Here is a 22,049-nt window from a genome sequence, read left to right as displayed (position 1 = left end):
TCGGGTGCCCACAGCCCCCCGTGCCCCCCACCGGGTCCCTCCGGCCCCACGTTTGCCCCCCCCCCACCCCCCATAGGGTCCCTCCAGCCCCACGTTTGGCCCCCCCACACCCCCCCATAGGGTCCCTCCAGCCCCACGTTTGGCCCCCCCACGTCCCCACTGGGTCCCTCCAGCCCCACGTTTGGCCCTCCCCCCCCCCCACCTGGGTCCCTCCAGCCCCACATTTGGCCCTCCCCCGCCCCCCACTGGGTCCCTCCCCGTCCCCCACTGGGCCCCTCCAGCCCCCTTGTTTTTGCCCCCCAACCCCCCCCACTGGGTCCCCTCCAGCATCATTTTCTTGCCCCCCACCCCCCCATAGTGTCCCCCACGTCCCCACTGGGGTCCCTCCAGCCCCACATTTGGCCCCCCCCCACCCCCCCCACTGAGTACCTCCAGCCCTACGTTTGGCCCCCCCAACCCCCCTAGGGTCCCTCCAGCCCCACTTTTGGCCCCCCACCCCCCCATAGGATCCCTCCAGCCCCACATTTGGCCCCCCCCCCACCCCCCCCACTAGGTCCCCTCCAGCCCCACGCTTGGCCCCCCACCCCCCCCACTAGGTCCCTCCAGCCCCACGTTTGGCCCCCCAACCCCCCCTAGGGTCCCTCCAGCCCCCACTTTTGGCCCCCCACCCCCCCACTAGGTCCCTCCAGCCCCACGTTTGGCCCCCCAAACCCCCATAGGGTCCCTCCAGCCCCACGTTTGGCCCCCCCCCACCCCCCCCACTAGGTCCGTCCAGCCCCACGTTTGGTCCCCCCAACCCCCCTAGGGTCCCTCCAGCCCCACATTTGCCCACCCCCACCCCCCCCATAGGGTCCCTCCAGCTCCACGCTTGGCCCCCCAACCCCCCATAGGGTCCCTCCAGCCCCACGTTTGGCCCCCCACGTCCCCACTGGGTCCCCTCCAGCCCCACGTTTGGCCCCCCCACCCCCCATAGGGTCCCTCCAGCCCCACGTTTGACCCCCCCCAGCCCCCATAGGGTCCCTCCAGCCCCACGTTTGGCCCCCCAACCCCCCTAGGTCCCTCCAGCCCCACTTTTGGCCCCCCCCACCCCCCACAGGGTCCCTCCAGCCCCACATTCGGCCCCCCCCACCCCCAATAGGGTCCCTCCAGCCCCACATTCGGCCCCCCCCCACCCCCAATAGGGTCCCTCCAGCCCCACGTTCGGCCCCCCACCCCCCCCACTAGGTCCCTCCAGCCCCACGTTTGGCCCCCCCAGCCCCCATAGGGTCCCTCCAGCCCCACGTTTGGCCCCCCCCCACCCCCCACAGGGTCCCTCCAGCCCCACATTCGGCCCCCCCGGGTGCCCCCCCCCCGCACCCAGCCCCACCTCGATGGCCTTCTGGTAGATGGGGCGGGTGTGGGTGACGCCGTAGAGCTCGGCCGCCCGCTTGATGTAGATGTTGAACATGTCGCCGCTGCTGGGCGGGCAGGACGGCGCGGGTGGCGCGCTCGTACACCCCCATGGCGTGCCGCGCCAGCCCGAACTCCTCCTCCAGCCGGGCGTACAGCAGGTAGATGGCTGCGGGCACCCAGCGGCACCCGTCGGCACCCCGAAAACTCGGGGGGGGGCAAGGGGGGTGGGGGAAACGAGGGGTGAGTGGGGGGGGGGGGGCGGGGTGAGGGTGCTGAGGGTGCCGGGGGTCGCGATGCACACCCAAAGGGGGTGCCTGAGGGTGCTGGGGGCCCTAAAAGGCACCCAGGGGTGTTGGGGGGTCCCAACGCATACCCAAAGGGGGGTGCCTGAGGGTGCTGGGGGTCCCAACACATACCCAAAGGGGGTGCCCGAGGGTGCTGGGGGTCCCAACACATACCCAAAGGGGGTGCCCGAGGGTGCTGGGGGTCCCAACACACACCCAAAGGGGGTGCCCGAGGGTGCTGGGGGCCCCCAACACACACCCAAAGGGGGTGCCCGAGGGTGCTGGGGGTCCCTACACACACCCAAAGGGGGTGCCCGAGGGTGCTGGGGGGTCCCTACACAAACCCAAAGGGGGTGTCCGAGGGTGTCGGGGGCCCCCAAAAGGCACCCGGGGGTGCTGGGGGTCCCTACACATACCCAAAGGGGGTGTCCGAGGGTGTTGGGGGTCCCTACACATACCCAAAGGGGGTGCCCGAGGGTGTTGGGGGCACCATAAGGCACCTGAGGGTGCTGGGGGTCCCCACACATACCCAAAGAGGGTGCCCGAGGGTGTCAGGGGCCCTAAAAGGCACCTGAGGGTGCTGGGGGGTCCCCACACATACCCAAAGAGGGTGCCCGAGGGTGTCAGGGGCCCTAAAAGGCACCTGAGGGTGCTGGGGGTCCCAACACATACCCAAAGGGGGTGCCTGTGGGTGTCGGGGGGCCCTAAAAGGCACCTGGGGGTGCTGGGGGTCCCTACACCTACCCAAAGGGCGTGCCCGAGGGTGTTGGGGGCCCCAAAAGGCACCTGGGGGTGCTGGGGGTCCCTACACCTACCCAAAGGGCGTGCCCGAGGGTGTTGGGGGGCCCTAAAAGGCACCCAGGGGTGGTGGGGGTCGCAAAACACACCTAAAGGGGTGCCCAAGGGCACTGGGCACCCCAACACCCCCTAGGGGGGCACTCAGGGGCGCGGGGCACCCCAACACACCCCAGGGGGGCACTCAGGGGCACGGGGCACCCCAACACACCCCAAGGGGGGCACTCAGGGGCGCTGGGCACCCCAACACACCCCAGGGGGCACTCAGGGGCGCTGGGCACCCCAGCACACCCCAGGGGGGGCACTCGGGGGCACTCAGGGGCACAGGGCACCCCAACACACCCCAGGGGGGCACTCAGGGGTGCTGGGCACCCCCAACACACCCCAGGGGGGCACTCAGGGGCACGGGGGCACCCCAACACACCCCAGGGGGCACTCAGGGGCACGGGGCACCCCAACACACCCCAGGGGGGCACTCAGGGGCACGGGGCACCCCAACACGCACCCAGGGGTGCCCGAGGGCTGCGGCGGGCAGTCGGGACACCCGCCCTCACCCCAGCCCCAGCCCCCCGCCCCGCCCGCCGGCGCCCCCCATTACTCTTGGCGTATTTGGGGGGGCAGCCGTCCAGCGCCTGCTCGAAGAGGTCCCGCGCCCCGCTCCAGCTTGCGCCCCCCGTAGCGCGCGACGAACTTGCTGAGGTAGGTGTGCCAGATGTCGGCCACGTTGGGCCAGCGGAAGAGCGCGATGCCCCGCTCGTAGGCCTGCGGAGACACCCCCGCTGTCACCCCCCCCCGGCACCCCCCCGGCACCCCCCTGCTGGGACACCCCCGCTGTCACCCCCCCCGGCACCCCCCCCGGGCACCCCCCCGCTGGGACACCCCCTGCTGGCACCCCCCCCCCGGCACCCCCCTGGCTGGGACACCCCCGCTGTCACCCCCCCGGCACCCCCCCGGCACCCCCCTGCTGGGACACCCCTGCTGGCACCCCCCCCGCTGGGACACCCCCGCTGTCACCCCCCCGGCACCCCCCCGCTGGCACACCCCCGCTGGCACCCCCCCCGGCACCCCCCCCGCTGGGACACCCCCCGCTGGCACCCCCCCAGCACCCCCCCGCTGGGACACCCCCGCTGGCACCCCCCCCCGGCACCCCCCACTGTCACCCCCCCGGCACCCCCCTGCTGGGACACCCCCGCTGTCACCCCCCCCGGCACCCCCCCCGCTGGGACACCCCCCGCTGTCACCCCCCCCCGGCACCCCCCTGCTGTCACCCCCCCGGCACCCCCCTGCTGGGACACCCCCGCTGTCACCCCCTCCCAGCACCCCCCCTGGCACCCCCCCACTGGGACACCCCCCGCTGGCACCCCCCCCGGCACCCCCCCAGCACCCCCCCGCCTGGGACACCCCCGCTGGCACACCCCCCGGCACCCCCCCAGCACCCCCCTGCTGGGACACCCCCTGCTGGCACCCCCCCCGGCACCCCCCCACTGTCACCCCCCCCGGCACCCCCCTGCTGGGACACCCCCGCTGTCACCCCCCCGGCACCCCCCCCGGCACCCCCCCCTGCTGGGACACCCCTGCTGGCACCCCCCCCGCTGGGACACCCCCGCTGTCACCCCCCCGGCACCCCCCCGGCACCCCCCCGCTGGCACACCCCCCGGCACCCCCCCGCTGGCACACCCCCGCTGGCACCTCCCCGGCACCCCCCGCTGGGACACCCCCGCTGGCACCCCCCCGGCACCCCCCCGCTGGGACACCCCCGCTGTCACCCCCCCCGGCACCCCCCCACTGTCACCCCCCCGGCACCCCCCTGCTGGGACACCCCGCTGGCACCCCCCCGGCACCCCCCCGGCACCCCCCTGCTGGGACACCCCTGCTGGCACCCCCCCGCTGGGACACCCCCGCTGTCACCCCCCCCGGCACCCCCCCGGCACCCCCCCGCTGGCACACCCCCGCTGGCACCTCCCCGGCACCCCCCCGCTGGGACACCCCCGCTGGCACCCCCCCCGGCACCCCCCCGCTGGGACACCCCCGCTGTCACCCCCCCCGGCACCCCCCCACTGTCACCCCCCCGGCACCCCCCTGCTGGGACACCCCCGCTGGCACCCCCCCGGCACCCCCCCGCTGGGACACCCCCGCTGGCACCCCCCCGGCACCCCCCCCAGCACCCCCCCGCTGGGACACCCCTGCTGGCACCCCCCCCGGCACCCCCCCCACTGTCACTCCCCCGGCACCCCCCCTGCTGGGACACCCCCGCTGTCACCCCCCGGCACCCCCCCAGCACCCCCCCGCTGGGACACCCCTGCTGGCACCCCCCCCGGCACCCCCCCACTGTCACCACCCCCACTGTCACCCCCCCGGCACCCCCCTGCTGGGACACCCCCGCTGTCACCCCCCCGGCACCCCCCCGCTGGGACACCCCCGCTGGCACCCCCCCGGGCACCCCCCACTGGGACACCCCCGCTGGCACCCCCCTGCTGGGACCCCCCAGCCTGGGACCCCCCGCTGGCACCCCCTGCTGGGACCCCCCGTCACCCCCCTGTGGCTGGCACCCCCCCGCTGGGACCCCCCCGCTGGGACCCCCCCCACCGCCCCGCAGGGGACAAGAGACCCCCCCAGGGGCCCCGACACCCTCCCTGGGGGGTCCCTGACCCCTCCCCGGCCATGGGGTCCCTGGGGCGCCCCTGACCCCTCCCCAGCATCTCCCCGATCCCCTCCTTGGCCGTGGGACAAGCCCAGGGTGCCCCCAGCCCCCAGCCCCCCCTCCCACCCCCGGGGGTGCCCCCAGCCCCCCTGTCCAGCCACAGGGTGCCCCCAGCCCCACCTCCCACCCCCAGGGGTGCCCCCAGCCCCCTCCCCAGCCGCAGGGTGCCCCCAGCCCCCCTGCCCACCCCCGGGGGTGCCCCCAGCCCCCCCGCCCAGCCGCAGGGTGTCCCCAGGGGTGTCCCCAGGGGTGCCCCCAGCCCCCTGCCCAGCCGCAGGGTGTCCCCAGGGGTGCCCCCAGCCCCCCGCCCACCCCCGGGGCGCCCACCTTGAAGCTCTCCTCGAAGTAGCCGTGCTCCTCCAGGAAGAGCCCGTAGTTGATGACGATCTGGGGGGTGGCGATGCGCAGGTCCAGGATGCGGTCGTACACCGCCTTGGTGGACTGGGGGGGCACGGGGGGGTCAGCACCCACCGCCCGGCACCCCCGGGGGACAGCGGGGTGCCGAGGGCGGGGGGGAAGGCGAGGGTGGGGGAAGGGGGGCAAGGGGAGGAGAGGGGGGGCCCCCCGAAGGGACATAAGGGTGTCAAAGGGGACTCGTGCGCACCCAGAAAGCACATGGGGGTGCCAAGGGGGCACCCAAAGGTGATGGGGTCACCCAGAGGGGGCACCCCCAGGGACAGAGGGGTGCCGGGGGCGGGGGGAGAAGGTGCTGGGGGTGTAGGAAGGGGTTGGGGGCGCCCCCAGGGACAGAGGGGTGACCAGTGGGGACAGGAGGGCACCAAGCGGGCACCCAAAGGCAATGGGAGCAGCCAAAATGAAACAAGGGTGCTAAGGGGGTACCCAAACGCAATGGGTGCCCCCAGAGAGGAAAGGGGGTGGCCAAGGGGGACATGGGGGCACCCAGAGAGAATAAGGGGGGATGGGATGGGGGTACCCAGAGGCTTTGGGGAGCACCTGGAGAGGATGGGGAGTGCCAGGGGTCATGTGAGCACCCTGAGGGGTTGGGGGGCACCCAGAGGGTGCCAAGGGAGCACGAGAAGGTGTGGGGCACCCAGAGGGGTTGGGGGGCACCCAGAGGGGTTGGGGGGCACCGAGAGGGTACCAAGGAGGCACAAGAAGCTGCGGGGCACCCAGAGGGGTTGGGGGGCACCCAGAGGGGTTGGGGGGCACCGAGAGGGTACCAAGGAGGCAGAAGAAGCTGTGGGGCACCCAGAGGGGTTGGGGGGCACCGAGAGGGTACCAAGGAGTCACAAGAAGCTGTGGGGCACCCAGAGGGGTTGGGGGGCACCGAGAGGGTACCAAGGAGGCACAAGAAGCTGTGGGGCACCCAGAGGGGTTGGGGGGCACCCAGAGGGTACCGAGGGAGCACGAGGTGTGGGGCACCCAGCGGGGATGGGGGGGCACCCAGAGGTGACAGGAGGGGTGGGGGAGGCCAAGGGGGCACCCACTGAAGCCGGGCGAGGATGCGAGGGGGGCACCCAGCACCGAGGGGTGCAGGGAAGGACCCCACAGGGGGGTTGGGGACCCCGAGGGGGTGCTGGGGGGGGCTGTCACCCACCTGGAAGGTGCCCAGGCTCTCCTCCAGGTCGGCCAACATGGACCAGACCTTGAGGGACTTGTAGAGGCGGTTCTGGACGGGCTCCGTGGAGTCGAAGTACTCGGCCCTCTTGGCGGGCAGCGCCGTGGCTTTCTGGGGGGGCACAGGCATGGCGGGGGGCGTCACCGTGTCCCCACGGCCCCCCCGTACCCCCACACCCCCAGCACAGAGCGCCCAGCTGCCCCCATCTCCCTTGTCACCCTTCCCAACGGGGATCGTGGCACCCAGAACCCCATTAGGGCACCCAGAACCCCGTTAGGGCACCCAGGACCCCGTTAAGGGGACCCACGTTCCCTCTTAGGGCACCCAGGCACCCCGTTAGGGGACCCAGGCTCCCTCTAGGGCACCCAGGACCCCATTAGGGGACCCAAGCTCCCTCTTAGGGCACCCAGGACCCTCTTAGGGCACCCAGACACCCCTTTAGGGGACCCAGGCTCCCTCTTAGGGCACCCAGGACCCCGTTAAAGGACCTACGTTCCCTCTTAGGGCACCCAGAACCCCGTTAGGGCACCCAGGCACCCCGTTAGGGCACCCAGGACCCCGTTAAGGGACCCACGTTCCCTCTTAGGGCACCCAGGCACCCCGTTAGGGCACCCACGTTCCCTCTTAGGGCACCCAGGCACCCCATTAGGGGACCCAAGCTCCCTCTTAGGGCACCCAGGACCCCTCTTAGGGCACCCAGACACCCCTTTAGAGGACCCAGGCTCCCTCTTAGGGCACCCAGGACCCCGTTAAAGGACCTATGTTCCCTCTTAGGGCACCCAGGCACCCCGTTAGGGCACCCAGGCACCCCGTTAGGGGACCCACGTTCCCTGTTAGGGCACCCAGGACCCCGTTAGGGCACCCAGACACCCCGTTAGGGGACCCAAGCTCCCTGTTAGGGCACCCAGGACCCCGTTAAGGGACCTACGTTCCCTCTTAGGGCACCCAGACACCCCGTTAGGGCACCCAGACACCCCGTTAGGGCACCCAGACACCCCGTTAGGGCACCCAGGCTCCCTGTTAGGGCACCCAGGACCCCGTTAAAGGACCTATGTTCCGTCTTAGGGCACCCAGGCACCCCGTTAAGGGACCCAGGCTCCCTGTTAGGGCACCCAGGACCCCGTTAGGGGACCCACGTTCCCTGTTAGGGCACCCAGGACCCCGTTAGGGCACCCAGACACCCCGTTAGGGGACCCAAGCTCCCTGTTAGGGCACCCAGGACCCCGTTAAAGGACCTATGTTCCGTCTTAGGGCACCCAGGCACCCCGTTAAGGGACCCAGGCTCCCTGTTAGGGCACCCAGGACCCCGTTAGGGGACCCACGTTCCCTGTTAGGGCACCCAGGACCCCGTTAGGGCACCCAGACACCCCGTTAGGGGACCCAAGCTCCCTGTTAGGGCACCCAGGACCCCGTTAAGGGACCTACGTTCCCTCTTAGGGCACCCAGACACCCCGTTAGGGCACCCAGGACCCCGTTAGGGCACCCAGGCTCCCTGTTAGGGCACCCAGACACCCCGTTAGGGCACCCCCAGCCCTGTTAGGGGACCCAGACGCCCCGTTAGGGGACCCAAGCTCCCTGTTAGGGCACCCAGGACCCCGTTAGGGCACCCAGACACCCCGTTAGGGCACCCAGGCTCCCTGTTAGGGCACCCAGGACCCCATTAGGGCACCCAGGACCCCGTTAGGGCACCCAGGACCCCGTTACGGCACCCAGACACCCCGTTAGGGCACCCAGGCTCCCTGTTAGGGCACCCAGGACCCCGTTAGGGCACCCAGACACCCCGTTAGGGCACCCAGATGCCCCGTTAGGGGACCCAAGCTCCCTGTTAGGGCACCCAGGACCCCGTCAGGGCACCCCCAGCCCCGTTAGGGGACCCAGACGCCCCGTTAGGGCACCCCCAGCCCCCGTCAGGGCACCCTCCCCGCGGCGGGGGTCCCCGCGGACCCGCAGGATGCGCAGGGCCTCGTCGTAGTTCTCGTGGCGCAGCTCCATCTCGCCGAACTCGCACCACACGGCGGCCAGGTCCTCCACTTGGCGGAAGCGGACGCGGGTGGCCTTGGTCAGGATGGTGCGGGCCTGGGGGCGTGGGGGGCGGTCAGGGGGGACATGGGGGGCTGGCGGGGGGCATGGGGGGCTGGCGGGGTGTGGGGGGGACGTGGGGGACAGTCGGGGTGTGGGGGGACATGGGGGGGCTGGCAAGGTGTGGGGGGGACAGGCGGGGTGTGGGGGGACATGGGGGACAGGCGGGGCGTGGGGGACATGGGGGGACAGGCGGGGTGTGGGGGGACATGGGGGGACAGGCGGGGTGTGGGGGACATGGGGGGACAGGCGGGGTGTGGGGGGACATGGGGGGACAGGCGGGGTGTGGGGGACATGGGGGGACAGGCGGGGCGTGGGGGGACATGGGGGGACAGGCGGGGCGTGGGGGACATGGGGGGACAGGCGGGGCGTGGGGGACATGGGGGGACAGGCGGGGCGTGGGGGACATGGGGGGACAGGCGGGGTGTGGGGGACATGGGGGGACAGGTGGGGCGTGGGGGACATGGGGGGACAGGTGGGGTGTGGGGGACATGGGGGGACAGGCGGGGCGTGGGGGACATGGGGGGACAGGTGGGGTGTGGGGGACATGGGGGGACAGGTGGGGTGTGGGGGGACATGGGGGGACAGGCGGGGCGTGGGGGACATGGGGGGACAGGCGGGGTGTGGGGGACATGGGGGGACAGGCGGGGTGTGGGGGACATGGGGGGACAGGCGGGGTGTGGGGGACATGGGGGGACAGGTGGGGTGTGGGGGACATGGGGGGACAGGCGGGGTGTGGGGGACATGGGGGGACAGGCGGGGCGTGGGGGACATGGGGGGACAGGCGGGGTGTGGGGGACATGGGGGGACAGGCGGGGCGTGGGGGACATGGGGGGACAGGCGGGGCGTGGGGGGGACATGGGGGGACAGGCGGGGTTTGGGGGACGCTGGGGGGGACAGGCGGGGTTTGGGGGACGCTGGGGGGGACAGGCGGGGCGTGGGGGTGTCCCGGGGCGGGGGGGACGGCGGGGGGTCCCCACTCACGTCGTCCAGCTGCCCGTTGTCCTCGTAGAAGCGGGTGAAGGCCACCCAGAGCCCGTGCGGGCGCCCCGTCGCCTTGAAGGGGTCCACGGTGCGCACGGCCTCCGTGTAGGTGTTGATGATCTGGGGGCGGTGGGGGGCGCTGGGGGGCGCTGGGGGGCGCTGGGGACCCCTCGGCACCCCCAAACGGGTCCCACCCCACCCATGTGCCCCGCTGTCCCCATGCGTCCCCCTATCCCCCGCCCCAGAGGGCCCGTGCCAGGGGTGTCCCCTCACGTCCCCCCCAGCACCCGCTGGGAGTCACCCTGCTGCCCCTGGGTGAGCGAGTGTCCCCCTGCAGCCACCCCGGTGCCCCCCGTTCACAGGTCAGTGTCCCCAGGTGTCCCCTACGCCCACCCCACCTCCACGGGTGTCCCCCACACCCACCCGTGTCCCCAGGTGTCCCCCACACCCACCCGTGTCCCCGGGTGTCCCCCACACCCACCCGGGTGTCCCCTACACCCACCCCGTGTCCCCAACACCCGCCCCGTGTCCCCAGGTGTCCCCCACACCCACCCAGGTGTCCCCCTACACCCGCCCCATGTCCCCAGGTGTCCCCCACACCCACCCGTGTCCCCAGGTGCCCCCCACACCCACCCGGGTGTCCCCTACACCCGCCCCATGTCCCCAGGTGTCCCCCACACCCACCCGGGTGTCCCCCACACCCACCCGGGTGTCCCCTACACCCGCCCCATGTCCCCAGGTGTCCCCCCACACCCACCCGGGTGTCCCCTACACCCGCCCCATGTCCCCAGGTGTCCCCCCACACCCACCCGGGTGTCCCCCTACACCCGCCCCATGTCCCCAGGTGTCCCCCCACACCCACCCAGGTGTCCCCCCACACCTGCCCCGTGTCTCCAGGTGTCCCCCACACCCACCCGGGTGTCCCCCCACACCTGCCCCGTGTCCCCAACACCTGCCCCGTGTCCCCCAGGTGTCCCCCTACACCCGCTCCATGTCCCCAGGTGTCCCCCTACACCCGCCCCGTGTCCCCCAGGTGCCCCCCACACCCACCCAGGTGTCCCCTACACCCGCCCCGTGTCCCCAGGTGCCCCCCACACCCACCCAGGTGCCCCCTACACCCACCCCGTGTCCCCAGGTGTCCCCCACACCCACCCAGGTGTCCCCCTACCCCCACCCCAGCGTCCCCCTACCCCCACCCCATGTCCCCAGGTGTCCCCCACACCCACCCAGGTGTCCCCCACACCCACCCAGGTGTCCCCAGGTGTCCCCCACACCCACCCAGGTGTCCCCTACACCCGCCCCGTGTCCCCAGGTGCCCCCCACACCCACCCAGGTGTCCCCCACACCCGCCCCATGTCCCCAGGTGTCCCCCACACCCACTGACGTCCCCCCACCTCAGCGCCCCCCACCCACCTGCCTCCCCATCACCCACCTCCCACCCCCCAACCCCGTTCCAGCATCCCCCGGCCGCGCTGAGGCCCCTCTCTCCGGCCATGCCCCGCCCCCCCGCGCCCCCCCACCTGCTCGGGGTGCCCCTGGTAGAGCTGCACCCGCTTGTGCCACTCGTGGACGTTGTGGGGGTTCTGGCGCAGCAGGACGCTGTTGAGCAGCAGCGGCCGCCGCCCCATCAGCCGCTCGAAGCGCGCCAGGCGCAGCTCCAGCTCCACCTCCTCTGCGGGGACGGGGGGCGTCAGCGGCGGGGGGCGGGGGGCACCCCGGGCGGGCGGGGGGCTGGGACACCCGGGACTGGGTGATGGGCACCCGCGGGGGGCAATGGGGCACCCACGCGGGGGGCAGGGGGCACCCCGGGCGGGCGGGGGGCTGGGGACACCCGGAACAGGGTGACGGGTACCCACGGGGGGCAATGGGGGACCCCCGGGGGGGGCAGGGGGCACCCCGGGTGGGCGGGGGGCTGGGGACACCCGGAACAGGGTGACGGGTACCCACGGGGGGCAATGGGGCACCCACGCGGGGGGCAGGGGGCATCCCGGGTGGGCGGGGGGCTGGGACACCCGGGACAGGGTGATGGGCACCCGCGGGGGGCAATGGGGTACCCCCGGGACAGGGTGACGGGCACCCACACGGGGGCAATGGGGGACCCCCAGGACAGGGCGGTGGGCACCCACACGGGGCAGTGGGGGACACCCGGGCGGGCGGGGGGCTGGGACACCCGGGACAGGGTGATGGGCACCCACGAGGGGCAATGGGGGACCCCCGGGGGGGCAGGGGGCTGGGACACCTGGGACAGGGTGACGGGCACCCACACGGGGCACTGGGGGACCCCCGGGCGGGCGGGGGGCTGGGACACCCGGGACAGGGTGATGGGCACCCGCGGGGGGCAATGGGGGACCCCCAGGACAGGGTGATGGGCACCCACACGGGGCAATGGGGGACCCCCGGGCGGGTGGGGGGCTGGGGACACCCGGGACAGGGTGACGGGCACCCACGGGGGGGTGCTGGGGAGGCCGGGATGGGAAAATGGAGGCGGGGCACCCCCAGACTCACCCCTCGGAGGGGAACTGAGGGGGCACCCCCAGACTCACCCCCTCGGGGGGAGGAACCGAGGGGGGCACCCCCAGACTCGCCCCTCGCGGGCGGGGGGAACCGAGGGGGGCACCCCCAGACTCACCCCTCGGGGGGGGGAACCGAGGGGGGGCACCCCCCAGACTCACCCCTCAGAGGGGAACTGAGGGGGGCACCCCCAGACTCGCCCCTCAGAGGGGAACTGAGGGGGGCACCCCCAGACTCACCCCTCAGAGGGGAACTGAGGGGGGCAACCCCCAGACTCACCCCTCGGGGAGGGGAACCGAGGGGGGGCACCCCCAGACTCCACCCCTCGGGGAGGGGAACCGAGGGGGGGCACCCCCAGACTCACCCCTCGGGGGGGGGAACCGAGGGGGGCACCCCCAGACTCGCCCCTCGGGGGGGGAACTGAGGGGGCACCCCCAGACTCGCCCCTTGCGGGGGGGAACCGAGGGGGGCACCCCCAGACTCGCCCCTCAGAGGGGAACTGAGGGGGGCACCCCCAGGCTCGCCCCTCAGAGGGGAACTGAGGGGGCACCCCCAGACTCGCACCTTGCGGGGGGGGAACCGAGGGGGGCACCCCCAGACTCGCCCCTCAGAGGGGAACTGAGGGGGGCACCCCCAGGCTCGCCCCTCAGAGGGGAACCGAGGGGGCACCCCCAGACTCACCCCTCGGAGGGGGAACCGAGGGGGGGCACCCCCAGACTTGCCCCTCGCGGCGGGGGAACCGAGGGGGGCACCCCCAGACTCACCCCTCGGAGGGGAACTGAGGGAGCACCCCCAGACTCACCCCCTCAGGGGGAGGAACCAAGGGGGGCACCCCCAGACTCACCCCTCAGGGGGAGGAACCGAGGGGGGCACCCCCCCAGACTCACCCCTCAGAGGGGGAAACCGAGGGGGGGCACCCCCAGGCTCGCCCCTCAGAGGGGAACTGAGGGGGGCACCCCCAGGCTCGCCCCTCGGGGAGGGGAACCGAGGGGGGCACCCCCAGACTCACCCCTCGGGGGAGGGGAACCGAGGGGGGCACCCCCAGACTCACCCCTCGGGGGGGGAACCGAGGGGGGCACCCCCAGACTCGCCCCTCAGGGGGAGGAACCGAGGGGGCACCCCCAGACTCGCCCCTCGGGGAGGGGAACCGAGGGGGGGCACCCCCAGACTCACCCCTCAGAGGGGAACCGAGGGGGGGCACCCCCAGACTCGCCCCTCAGAGGGGAACCGAGGGGGCACCCCCAGACTCGCCCCTCAGAGGGGAACCGAGGGGGCACCCCCAGACTCGCCCCTCAGAGGGGAACCGAGGGGGCACCCCCAGACTCGCCCCTCAGAGGGGAACCGAGGGGGCACCCCCAGACTCGCCCCTCAGAGGGGGAACCGAGGGGGGGCACCCCCAGACTCGCCCCTCAGGGGGAGGAACCGAGGGGGGGCACCCCCAGACTCGCCCCTCAGAGGGGAACCGAGGGGGCACCCCCAGACTCGCCCCTCAGAGGGGAACCGAGGGGGCACCCCCAGACTCGCCCCTCAGAGGGGGAACCGAGGGGGGCACCCCCAGACTCGCCCCTCAGAGGGGAACCGAGGGGGGCACCCCCAGGCTCGCCCCTCGGGGGCACCCCGGGCTCACCGTCCTCCCCCCGGCCCAGCTCCGCCGCCGTCTCCATCCTGGCGGCGATGACGCTCTCCTCGAACTGGGCGTAGCTGTCGAAGACCTGGCTGAAGTCGCGCACCGTCATCACCGTCTGCACGGCCTCCTCGTACACGTCGCGGGCCTGCGGGGACAGCGCGCTGCGGGGGGCGCCGGGGGGGCGGGGGGGGGCGCCCCGGGGGGCCATGGGACGGGGGGGGGGGGGAGGGGGGCACCCCTGGGTGCCGTGGGGACAGCACGCTGCATGGGGGCGCCCCAGGGGGCCATGGGATGGGGCGGGGGCGCCCCTGGGTGACGTGGGGACAGCGCGCTGCGGGGGGCGCCGGGGGGCGGGGGGGGGCGCCCCGGGGGGCCATGGGACGGGGGGGGGGGGGGGGGGGGGGCACCCCTGGGTGCCGTGGGGACAGCACGCTGCATGGGGGCGCCCCAGGGGGCCATGGGATGGGGCGGGGGCGCCCCTGGGTGACGTGGGGACAGCACGCTGCATGGGGGCGCCCCAGGGGGCCATGGGATGGGGGGGGGAGAGGGGGGCACCCCTGGGTGCCGTGGGGACAGCACGCTGCATGGGGGCGCCCCAGGGGGCCATGGGATGGGGGGGGGAGAGGGGGGCACCCCTGGGTGCCGTGGGGACAGCACGCTGCATGGGGGCGCCCCAGGGGGCCATGGGATGGGGCGGGGGCGCCCCTGGATGACGTGGGGACAGCCCACTGTGTGGGGGCACCCCGGGGGGCCGTGGGACGGAGCAGGGGCGCCCCTGGGTGCCGCGGGGACGGCGCGCTGCGTGGGGGCACCCCGGGGGGCCGTGGGGACAGCGCGCTGCAGGGGAGGCCGGGGGGCGGGGGGGGCGCCCCGGGGGGCTGTGGGACAGGGGGGGCGCCCCTGGGTGACGTGGGGACAGCCCGCTGCGTGGGGGCACCCTGGGGGGCCGTGGGATGGAGCAGGGGCGCCCCTGGGTGACGTGGGGACAGCCCACTGTGTGAGGGCACCTCGGGGGGCCGTGGGACGGAGCAGGGGGCGCCCCTGGGTGACGCGGGGGACGGCGCGCTGCGTGGGGGCACCCTGGGGGGCCATGGGGATGGGGGTGCCCCAGGGGGCTGTGGGATGGGGTGGGGGCGCCCCAGGGGGCCGTGGGACGGGGTGGGGTCGCCCCTGGGTGCCGCGGGGACAGCGCGCTGCATGGGGGCATCCCGGGGGGCTGCGGGGATGGGGGTGCCCCAGGGGGCTGTGGGACGAGGTGGGGGCGCCCCTGGGTGACGTGCGGGTGGGGGATGGGGTGGGGGCGGCCCTGGGGGCCGCAGGGATGGGGGGCAAGGGACGGGGGAGGCCCTGGGTGCCCCCAGGTGACATGGGGATGGGTGACGGGGTGGGGGTGTTCCTGGGTGAGAAGGGGATGGGGGACAGGGTGCCATAGGGACGGGGGCACGGCCAAGGGCGCCCCTGGGTGCTGTGGGGACAGCGCGGGGGGCAGCTCTAGGTGCTGTGGGGACGGGGCAGGGGTGCCCCGGGGTGCCCCTGGGTGCCGTGGGGGCGGGGGGTACCGGGGACCAGAGTGCCCCTGGGTGACGTGGGGACAGGGCGGAGGCAGCCCAGGAGTGGTTTGGGGTCGGGGACGGGTCTGGGGGCCGCGGGTGGCTGCTGGGGGGGGCCGTGGGGAGGTCTGGGGTCAGGGATGGGTGCTGGGGGGGTCAGGCATGGGTGCTGGGGGGGGCCCTGGGGAGGTGTGGGTCAGGGACGGGTGCTGGGGGGGCCCCTGGGGAGGTCTGGGGTCAGGGATGGGTGCTGGGGGGGCCCCAGGGGGGGCTGCTGGGGGGCGCCCCGGGGGGGTCTGGGGGCCGCATCACCTTCTCGAAGTGGCCGCTGCGGATGTAGCAGTCGGCCAGGGCGCCCCAGAGCCGGCCCAGCTGGTCGGTGAAGCGCGTGAGCCCCCCGCGGATGATGGCCCCCGCGTCCAGCGAGCGCACCCGCTCCGGGTGCTGGGAGAGCAGCTCGCACAGCTCCTGCCACAGCTGGGGGGGGTACGGGGGGGGTCAGCACCCCGAGGGGGACCCCGAGAACCTCCCAGGGAGCCTCAGGTCCCCCCAAAACCCCTGGGTGCCCCCCAGCCCCCCTGAGCAGTCTCTGCCACCCAAGGGTGCCCCCAGCCCCTTGTCACCCCTCCAGCACCTCCCCGTGTGTCTCAGCCCCCCCTCCCCAAGCGCCCTGGCACCCACCAGGTGTCCCCAACACTCCTGCCCCACCCCCACAGCACCCAGGGGTCCCCCCAGCTCCCCCAAGCAGTCTCTGCCACCCAAGGGTTGCACCCAGCACCCGTAAGTGCCACCAGCCCCTTGTCCCACCTCCAGGTTCCCCTCAAATCCCCTCCCGAGCTCCCTGACACCCACCAGGTGCCCCCTCAGCACCCAGGGTGCCCCAAGAGCACCCAGGGCGCCCCCACTGAACATCTGGTGTCCCCCCCAGCACCCACGGGTGCCCCCATCCCCTTATCCCACCTCCAGGTTCCCCTCAAACCCTCTCCCGGAGCTCCCTGGCACCCACCAGGTGCCCCCTCAGCACCCAGGGGCGCCCTCAGCACCCCCCCCAAACACCCAGGGGTCCCCCCCAGCACCCATGGGTGCCCCCAGCCCCTTGTCCCATCTCCAGCACCTACCAGTGCCGCTCACACACCCCCTCCCTGAGTTCCCTGGCACCCACCAGGCGCCCCCTCAGCACCCAGGGGCGTCCCTTCAGCACCCAGGGGCGCCCCCCCAGCACCCCCCCACGCACCCACGGGTGCCCCCCATCCCCTTTATCCCACCTCCTGGTTCCCCCTCAAACCCCCTCCCAGATCTCCCTGGCACCCACCAGGTGCCCCCTCAGCACCCAGGGGCGCCTCCCCAGCACCCATGGGTGCCCCCATCCCCTTATCCCACTTCCAGGTTCCCCTCAAACCCCCTCCCGGATCTCCCTGGCACCCACCAGGTGCCCCCTCAGCACCCCCCCCAAACACCCAGGGGTCCCCCCCAGCACCCCTGGGTGCCCCCAGCCCCCTCGTTCCCATCTCCAGCACCTACCAGTGCCGCTCACACCCCCCTCCCTGAGTTCCCTGACACCCACCAGGTGCCCCCCCAGCACCCAGGGGTGCCCTTCAGCCCCTCGTTCCCACCTCCCGGTTCCCCTCAAACCCCCTTCCCCGAGCGCCCTGGCACCCACCAGGCGCCCCCCCGCCCAGCACCCATGGGTGCCCCCGCCCCCAGCACCCACCTGGTAATTGGACTTGCCCTCCTTGGAGACGAAGCGCTCGTCGTTGACGAGGCGGGCCAGGCGCACGGCGGCCTCGTCCAGGCGCCCCACGGAGCGCAGGTACCCCACGTACTCCTCCGCGCTCTCGGGGCTCAGCTGCCGAGGGGACGCTCAGGGCCCGGCCCCACGGCCCCTCCCCGCGGCCCCCGTGTCCCCTCACGTCCCCGCCGCGCCCGGCGGCGTCCCCTGCCCCGCCCGGGGTCACCCAAGCTGGCCTGTCCCTGCTCTGAGGGCCCCGTGTCACCCCCCTGCCCCGTGTCACCCCCCGTCCTTGCCCCGTGTCACCCCCCAGCCCGTGTCACCCCCGATCGCTGCCCCGTGTCGCCCCCCGGCCCTGCCCCGTGGCCCCACCCCGTGTCACCCCCCATCCCTGCCCCGTGTCACCCCCCATCCCTGCCCCGTGTCACCTCCTGGCCCTGCCCCGTGTCACCTCCTGGCCCTGCCCCGTGTCACCCCCCATCCTTGCCCCGTGTCGCCCCCCATCCTTGCCCCGTGTCGCCCCCCGGCCCGTGTCACCCCCGATCGCTGCCCCGTGTCACCCCCTGGCCCTGCCCCGTGTCACCCCCTGGCCCTGCCCCGTGTCACCCCCCGGCCCGTGTCACCCCCCATCGCTGCCCCGTGTCACCCTCCAGCCCGTGTCACCCCCCATCGCTGCCCCGTGTCACCCCCCGGCCCGTGTCACCCCCCATCGCTGCCCCGTGTCACCCCCCGGCCCGTGTCACCCCCCATCGCTGCCCCGTGTCACCCTCCAGCCCGTGTCACCCCCCGGCCCTGCCCCGTGTCACCCCCCGGCCTGTGTCACCCCCCGGCCCTGCCCCGTGGCCCCACCCCGTGTCACCCCCCGGCCTGTGTCACCCCCTGGCCCTGCCCCGTGTCACCTCTGCCACCACCGACCTCGCTTTGGGGCCCCTCCGTCCGTGCTCTGCGTGTCCCTGTCACCCTGCCCCTGCCCTCGTGCCACCCCTGTCCCCACGTCCCCTGACCCCACCAGCCCCTCCCACCACCCCGTGTCCCCTCCGTATCCCCCGTCACCCCCCAGGACCGGGCGCCCCACGGCCCCGGGGCGCCCGCGGGTACCTTCAGGTAGCGGCGGTAGACGCGGACGGCGGTCTCGGGCAGGGGGTAGCGCCGCACGAACTGGAGGTAGAGGGGCCAGACGCGGTGGTGCTGGGTGATGGGCAGCGCCCGCAGCGCCCGGTCGAAGGTGCGGCGCGTCCGCGTGATCCGGCCTTGCTCCACCAGGAACTGGCAGTAATCCAGCCAGATGCGGGGCATCTGTGGGGCGCGGGGAGCGCTTGTGGGGCTGGGAGAGGCTTGGGGGGGCCGGCTCTGGGGCTGGGAGGGGCTTGACGGGGCAGCCGTGGGGCTGGGGAAGGGCTTGGGGGGGGGGGGGGAAGCCATGGGCCTAGGGAGGGGCTGGGGGGGGGGGCAGCCATGGGGCTGGGGAGGGGCTTGGGGGGGGGGGCAGCCGTGGGCCTGGGGAGGGGCAGCCATGGGGCTGGGGAAGGGCTTGGGGGGGGGGGCAGCCGTGGGGCTGGGGAAGGGCTGTGGGGGGGGGCAGCCGTGCGGCTGGGGAGGGGCTTGGGGGAGGGCAGCCGTGGGCCTGGGGAGGGGCAGCCATGGGGCTGGGGAAGGGCTTGGGGGGGGGGGGGCAGCCGTGGGGCTGGGGAAGGGGTGGGGGGGGGGGGCAGCCGGGGGGCGGGGGAGGGGCTTGGGGGGGGCAGCCGGGGGGCGGGGGGGCAGCCGGGGGGCTGGGGAGGGGCTTGGGGGGGGGGGCAGCCGTGCGGCTGGGGAGGGGCTTGCGGGGGGGGCAGCCGTGGGGCCGTGGAGGGGCTTGGGGGGGCAGCCGTGGGGCTCCACATCCCCCCCAACATCCCCGGCCCCCCAGCTCCTCCCCACACCCCCCATCCCCTTCCAGTTCCCTCCCCGCACCCCCCATCTCCCTGTATCCCCCACACCCCCCGACCCTGTATCCCCCCACACCCCCATGGCCCCCCCACATCCCCCCGTGTCCCCCCACCTTGTGCATGAAGACGAGGGCGCGCTCGTGGCAGGCGTTGGCCTCCTCGTAGGCGGGGTCGGTGGGGCAGCGCCCCTTCACCTGCTGCCGCCGCTGCCGCAGGTACTGGTACCACAGCTTGTAACTGGGGGGACACCGGGGGTCCTTGTCACCTCCCCCCCCGCCCCGCGAGGGGTCCCGGGAGGTCCCCATCACCCCCCCACCCCTGCCCCACTGAGAGACACGCGTATCCCTGTCACCATCAGGGGCCCAGGAGGTCCCTGCCACCCACCTGCCCCCCTGAGGGACACAACATGTCCCCGTCACCCATGAAGGGACCCAGGAGGTCCCCGTCACCCACCTGCCCCCCTGAGAGACACAAGAGGTCCCCGTCACCCATTGGGGGACCCAGGAGGTCCCCGTCACCCACCTGCCCCCCTGAGGGACACAAGAGGTCCCCGTCACCCATTGGGGGACCCAGGAGGTCCCCGTCACCCACCTGCCCCCCTGAGGGACCCAGGAGGTCCCCGTCACCCACCTGCCCCCCTGAGGGACACAAGAGGTCCCCGTCACCCATTGGGGGACCCAGGAGGTCCCCGTCACCCACCTGCCCCCCTGAGGGACACAGAATGTCCCCATCACCCATGAGGGGATGCAGGCGGTCCCCGTCACCCACCTGCCCCCCTGAGGGACACAGAATGTCGCCGTCACCCATGAGGGGACGCAGACGGTCCCCATCACCCGCTGCCCCACGCCGCAAGGGGACCCGGGATGTCCCCTGTCACCCACCCACCCCGTGAGGGAACACACGGTGACACTGGCACCCGTGAAGGAACCTGGCGTGTCCCTGTCACTCCCTTGTCCCTCCGGAGGGGACCAAGGGTGTCCCCAGCCCTCCCCTGTCCCACAGGGGGACCCCAGAAGTCCCTGTCCCACTCAGGGGCACCCCAGAAATCCCCATGCTCTCCTCCGCTGCCCCCCAAGGGGACCTTGAGGTCCCTGTGTCCCCCCCACCCATGAGCTGACCCTGGGGTCCCCGTCCCTGCCCAGGAGGTGCTCCCACCCACCCCGAGGACACCGTGAATGTCCCCATCCCCCTTAAGTGCCCCCTTGTCCCCCCAACGTGCCCCCCCAAGGAGGTCTCTATGTCCCCCCAGTCCATTGCCCCCCCCCAGGGTGCCCCGCCGAGGATCTCCCCGCATCCCAGAGGGACCCCCCAGGGACACCCTGGATGTCCCTGTCCCCTGTGGTTCCACCCCCAGGATGTCCCTGACCCCCCCACCATGCCCCCATCCCCCCCGAGGTGCCCCCCAGCACATCCCTGTCCCGCCACCATGCCCCCATCCCCCCGAGGTGCCCCCCAGGACATCCCTGTCCCCCCACCATGCCCCCACATCCCCCAGAGGGGCCCCCCAGGATGTCCCTGACCCCCCCACCATGCCCCCACATCCCCCAGAGGGGCCCCCCAGGATATCCCTGACCCCCCACATCCCCCAGAGGGGCCCCCCAGGATGTCCCTGACCCCCCCACCATGCCCCCACATCCCCCAGAGGGGCCCCCCAGGATGTCCCTGACCCCCCCACCATGCCCCCACATCCCCCAGAGGGGCCCCCCAGGATGTCCCTGACCCCCCCACCATGCCCCCATCCCCCCCGAGGTGCCCCCCAGCACATCCCTGTCCCGCCACCATGCTCCCCATCCCCTCTAGTTACCCCCAGGACGCCCCCAGCCCCCCGCCATGCCCCGCCAACCCCCCGCAGCGCCCCCAGGAGGCCCCCAGCCCCCCCCCCCCGCGCCCCCCACCTGCCGGGCAGCTCCCGGAGGGCACGCTCGAAGAGCAGGTTGAGGCGGTGGCGCGGCCCCTTCTGCCGGGCCTGGGCGTAGCGCAGCCAGCGCCGCACCGAGAAGGGGTTGCGCAGCAGCTCCTCCTCGTGCTGCACGTCCTCCTCCTCCTGCGGACACGGGGCAGCGCTGGGAGGGGGGGCACGGGGGGGCGACAGGACAGAGACAGGAGGTGATGGGGCAGCAGGACCAAGGTGTGATGGGGGGGGGACGGGGACAAGGACGGGGAGAGCAGAAATGAGGGGTGACAGGGACACGGGGTGATGTGGGACGGGGAGTGAGAACAAGGGGCGACGGGGACAGCGGTGACACGGCGTGAGGGATGGCCGGGACAGGGAATGGGAATGGGGGGGTGACAGGGACAACGGCTGGCAGCGAGCCAGGGCGAGGGGCGACGGGGGGGTGACGGGGACACGGAGCAGCGGGGACAGGGTGGGAGAGCAAGACATGACAGCGACAGTGATCGGGGACAAAGAAAGAGCGGACAGGGAGGGCGGGATGGGGATATGGGATGGACCCAGAGACAGACATGGGGACAGGGACCCGGGGGAGACACGCAGAGGGGACACGGGGACAGGGACACGGCGCGACAGAGAGGAAACGTAGAGGGGACACGGGAGGGGACAGCGATGGTGGGGCCGCGGGCCCAGGCCCAATCCCCCCCCGGCACTCACGAAGCGCAGTTCGGGCCGCTCCGGCCCCGCTCCCAGCGGCTCCTCCCGCTCCGGCTCCGGCTCCTCCGGCCCCGCTCCCGCTTCCGGCGGCTCCTGCGGCTCTTCCCGCTCCGGCTCTTCCCGCTCCGGCTCCGATCCCGGCCCCGCCACCAGCGGCGGCACCATCGGCTCCTCCCGCTCCGCCATGGCAGCCCCGTCCGCCATCTCCCTCGGCTCCACTGCCACTTCCGGCGGGCCGCGATGACGCCACTTCCGCTCACCGCCCTCCCGCCCTCAACCTCG

The 22,049-nt window shown here is 74.0% G+C and overlaps 1 protein-coding gene across 1 annotated transcript; it reads right to left on the bottom strand.

Annotated features, from left to right (window-relative positions):
* Window positions 1–1,324: 1,324 nt before the first annotated feature.
* On the bottom strand, window positions 1,325–22,001 carry XAB2 (XPA binding protein 2; the record flags this gene model as incomplete). The annotated part of the gene is given in 16 exon segments (XM_064439704.1): window positions 1,325–1,451; window positions 1,453–1,558; window positions 3,070–3,124; window positions 3,126–3,233; window positions 5,500–5,613; window positions 6,731–6,862; window positions 8,696–8,827; window positions 9,815–9,934; window positions 11,335–11,486; window positions 13,953–14,097; window positions 15,815–15,979; window positions 17,214–17,348; window positions 18,330–18,527; window positions 19,273–19,396; window positions 21,055–21,203; window positions 21,768–22,001. Coding segments are annotated over 16 exon segments (2,166 nt in total), but the record flags the coding sequence as incomplete, so codon positions are not given.
* Between the last annotated feature and the right edge of the window lie 48 nt (window positions 22,002–22,049).

The sequence above is a fragment of the Phalacrocorax carbo genome (assembly GCF_963921805.1).
Source record: "Phalacrocorax carbo chromosome 30 unlocalized genomic scaffold, bPhaCar2.1 SUPER_30_unloc_1, whole genome shotgun sequence".
NCBI classification, from domain to species: domain Eukaryota; kingdom Metazoa; phylum Chordata; class Aves; order Suliformes; family Phalacrocoracidae; genus Phalacrocorax; species Phalacrocorax carbo.
This window is presented reverse-complemented; position numbering and strand designations above follow the sequence as displayed.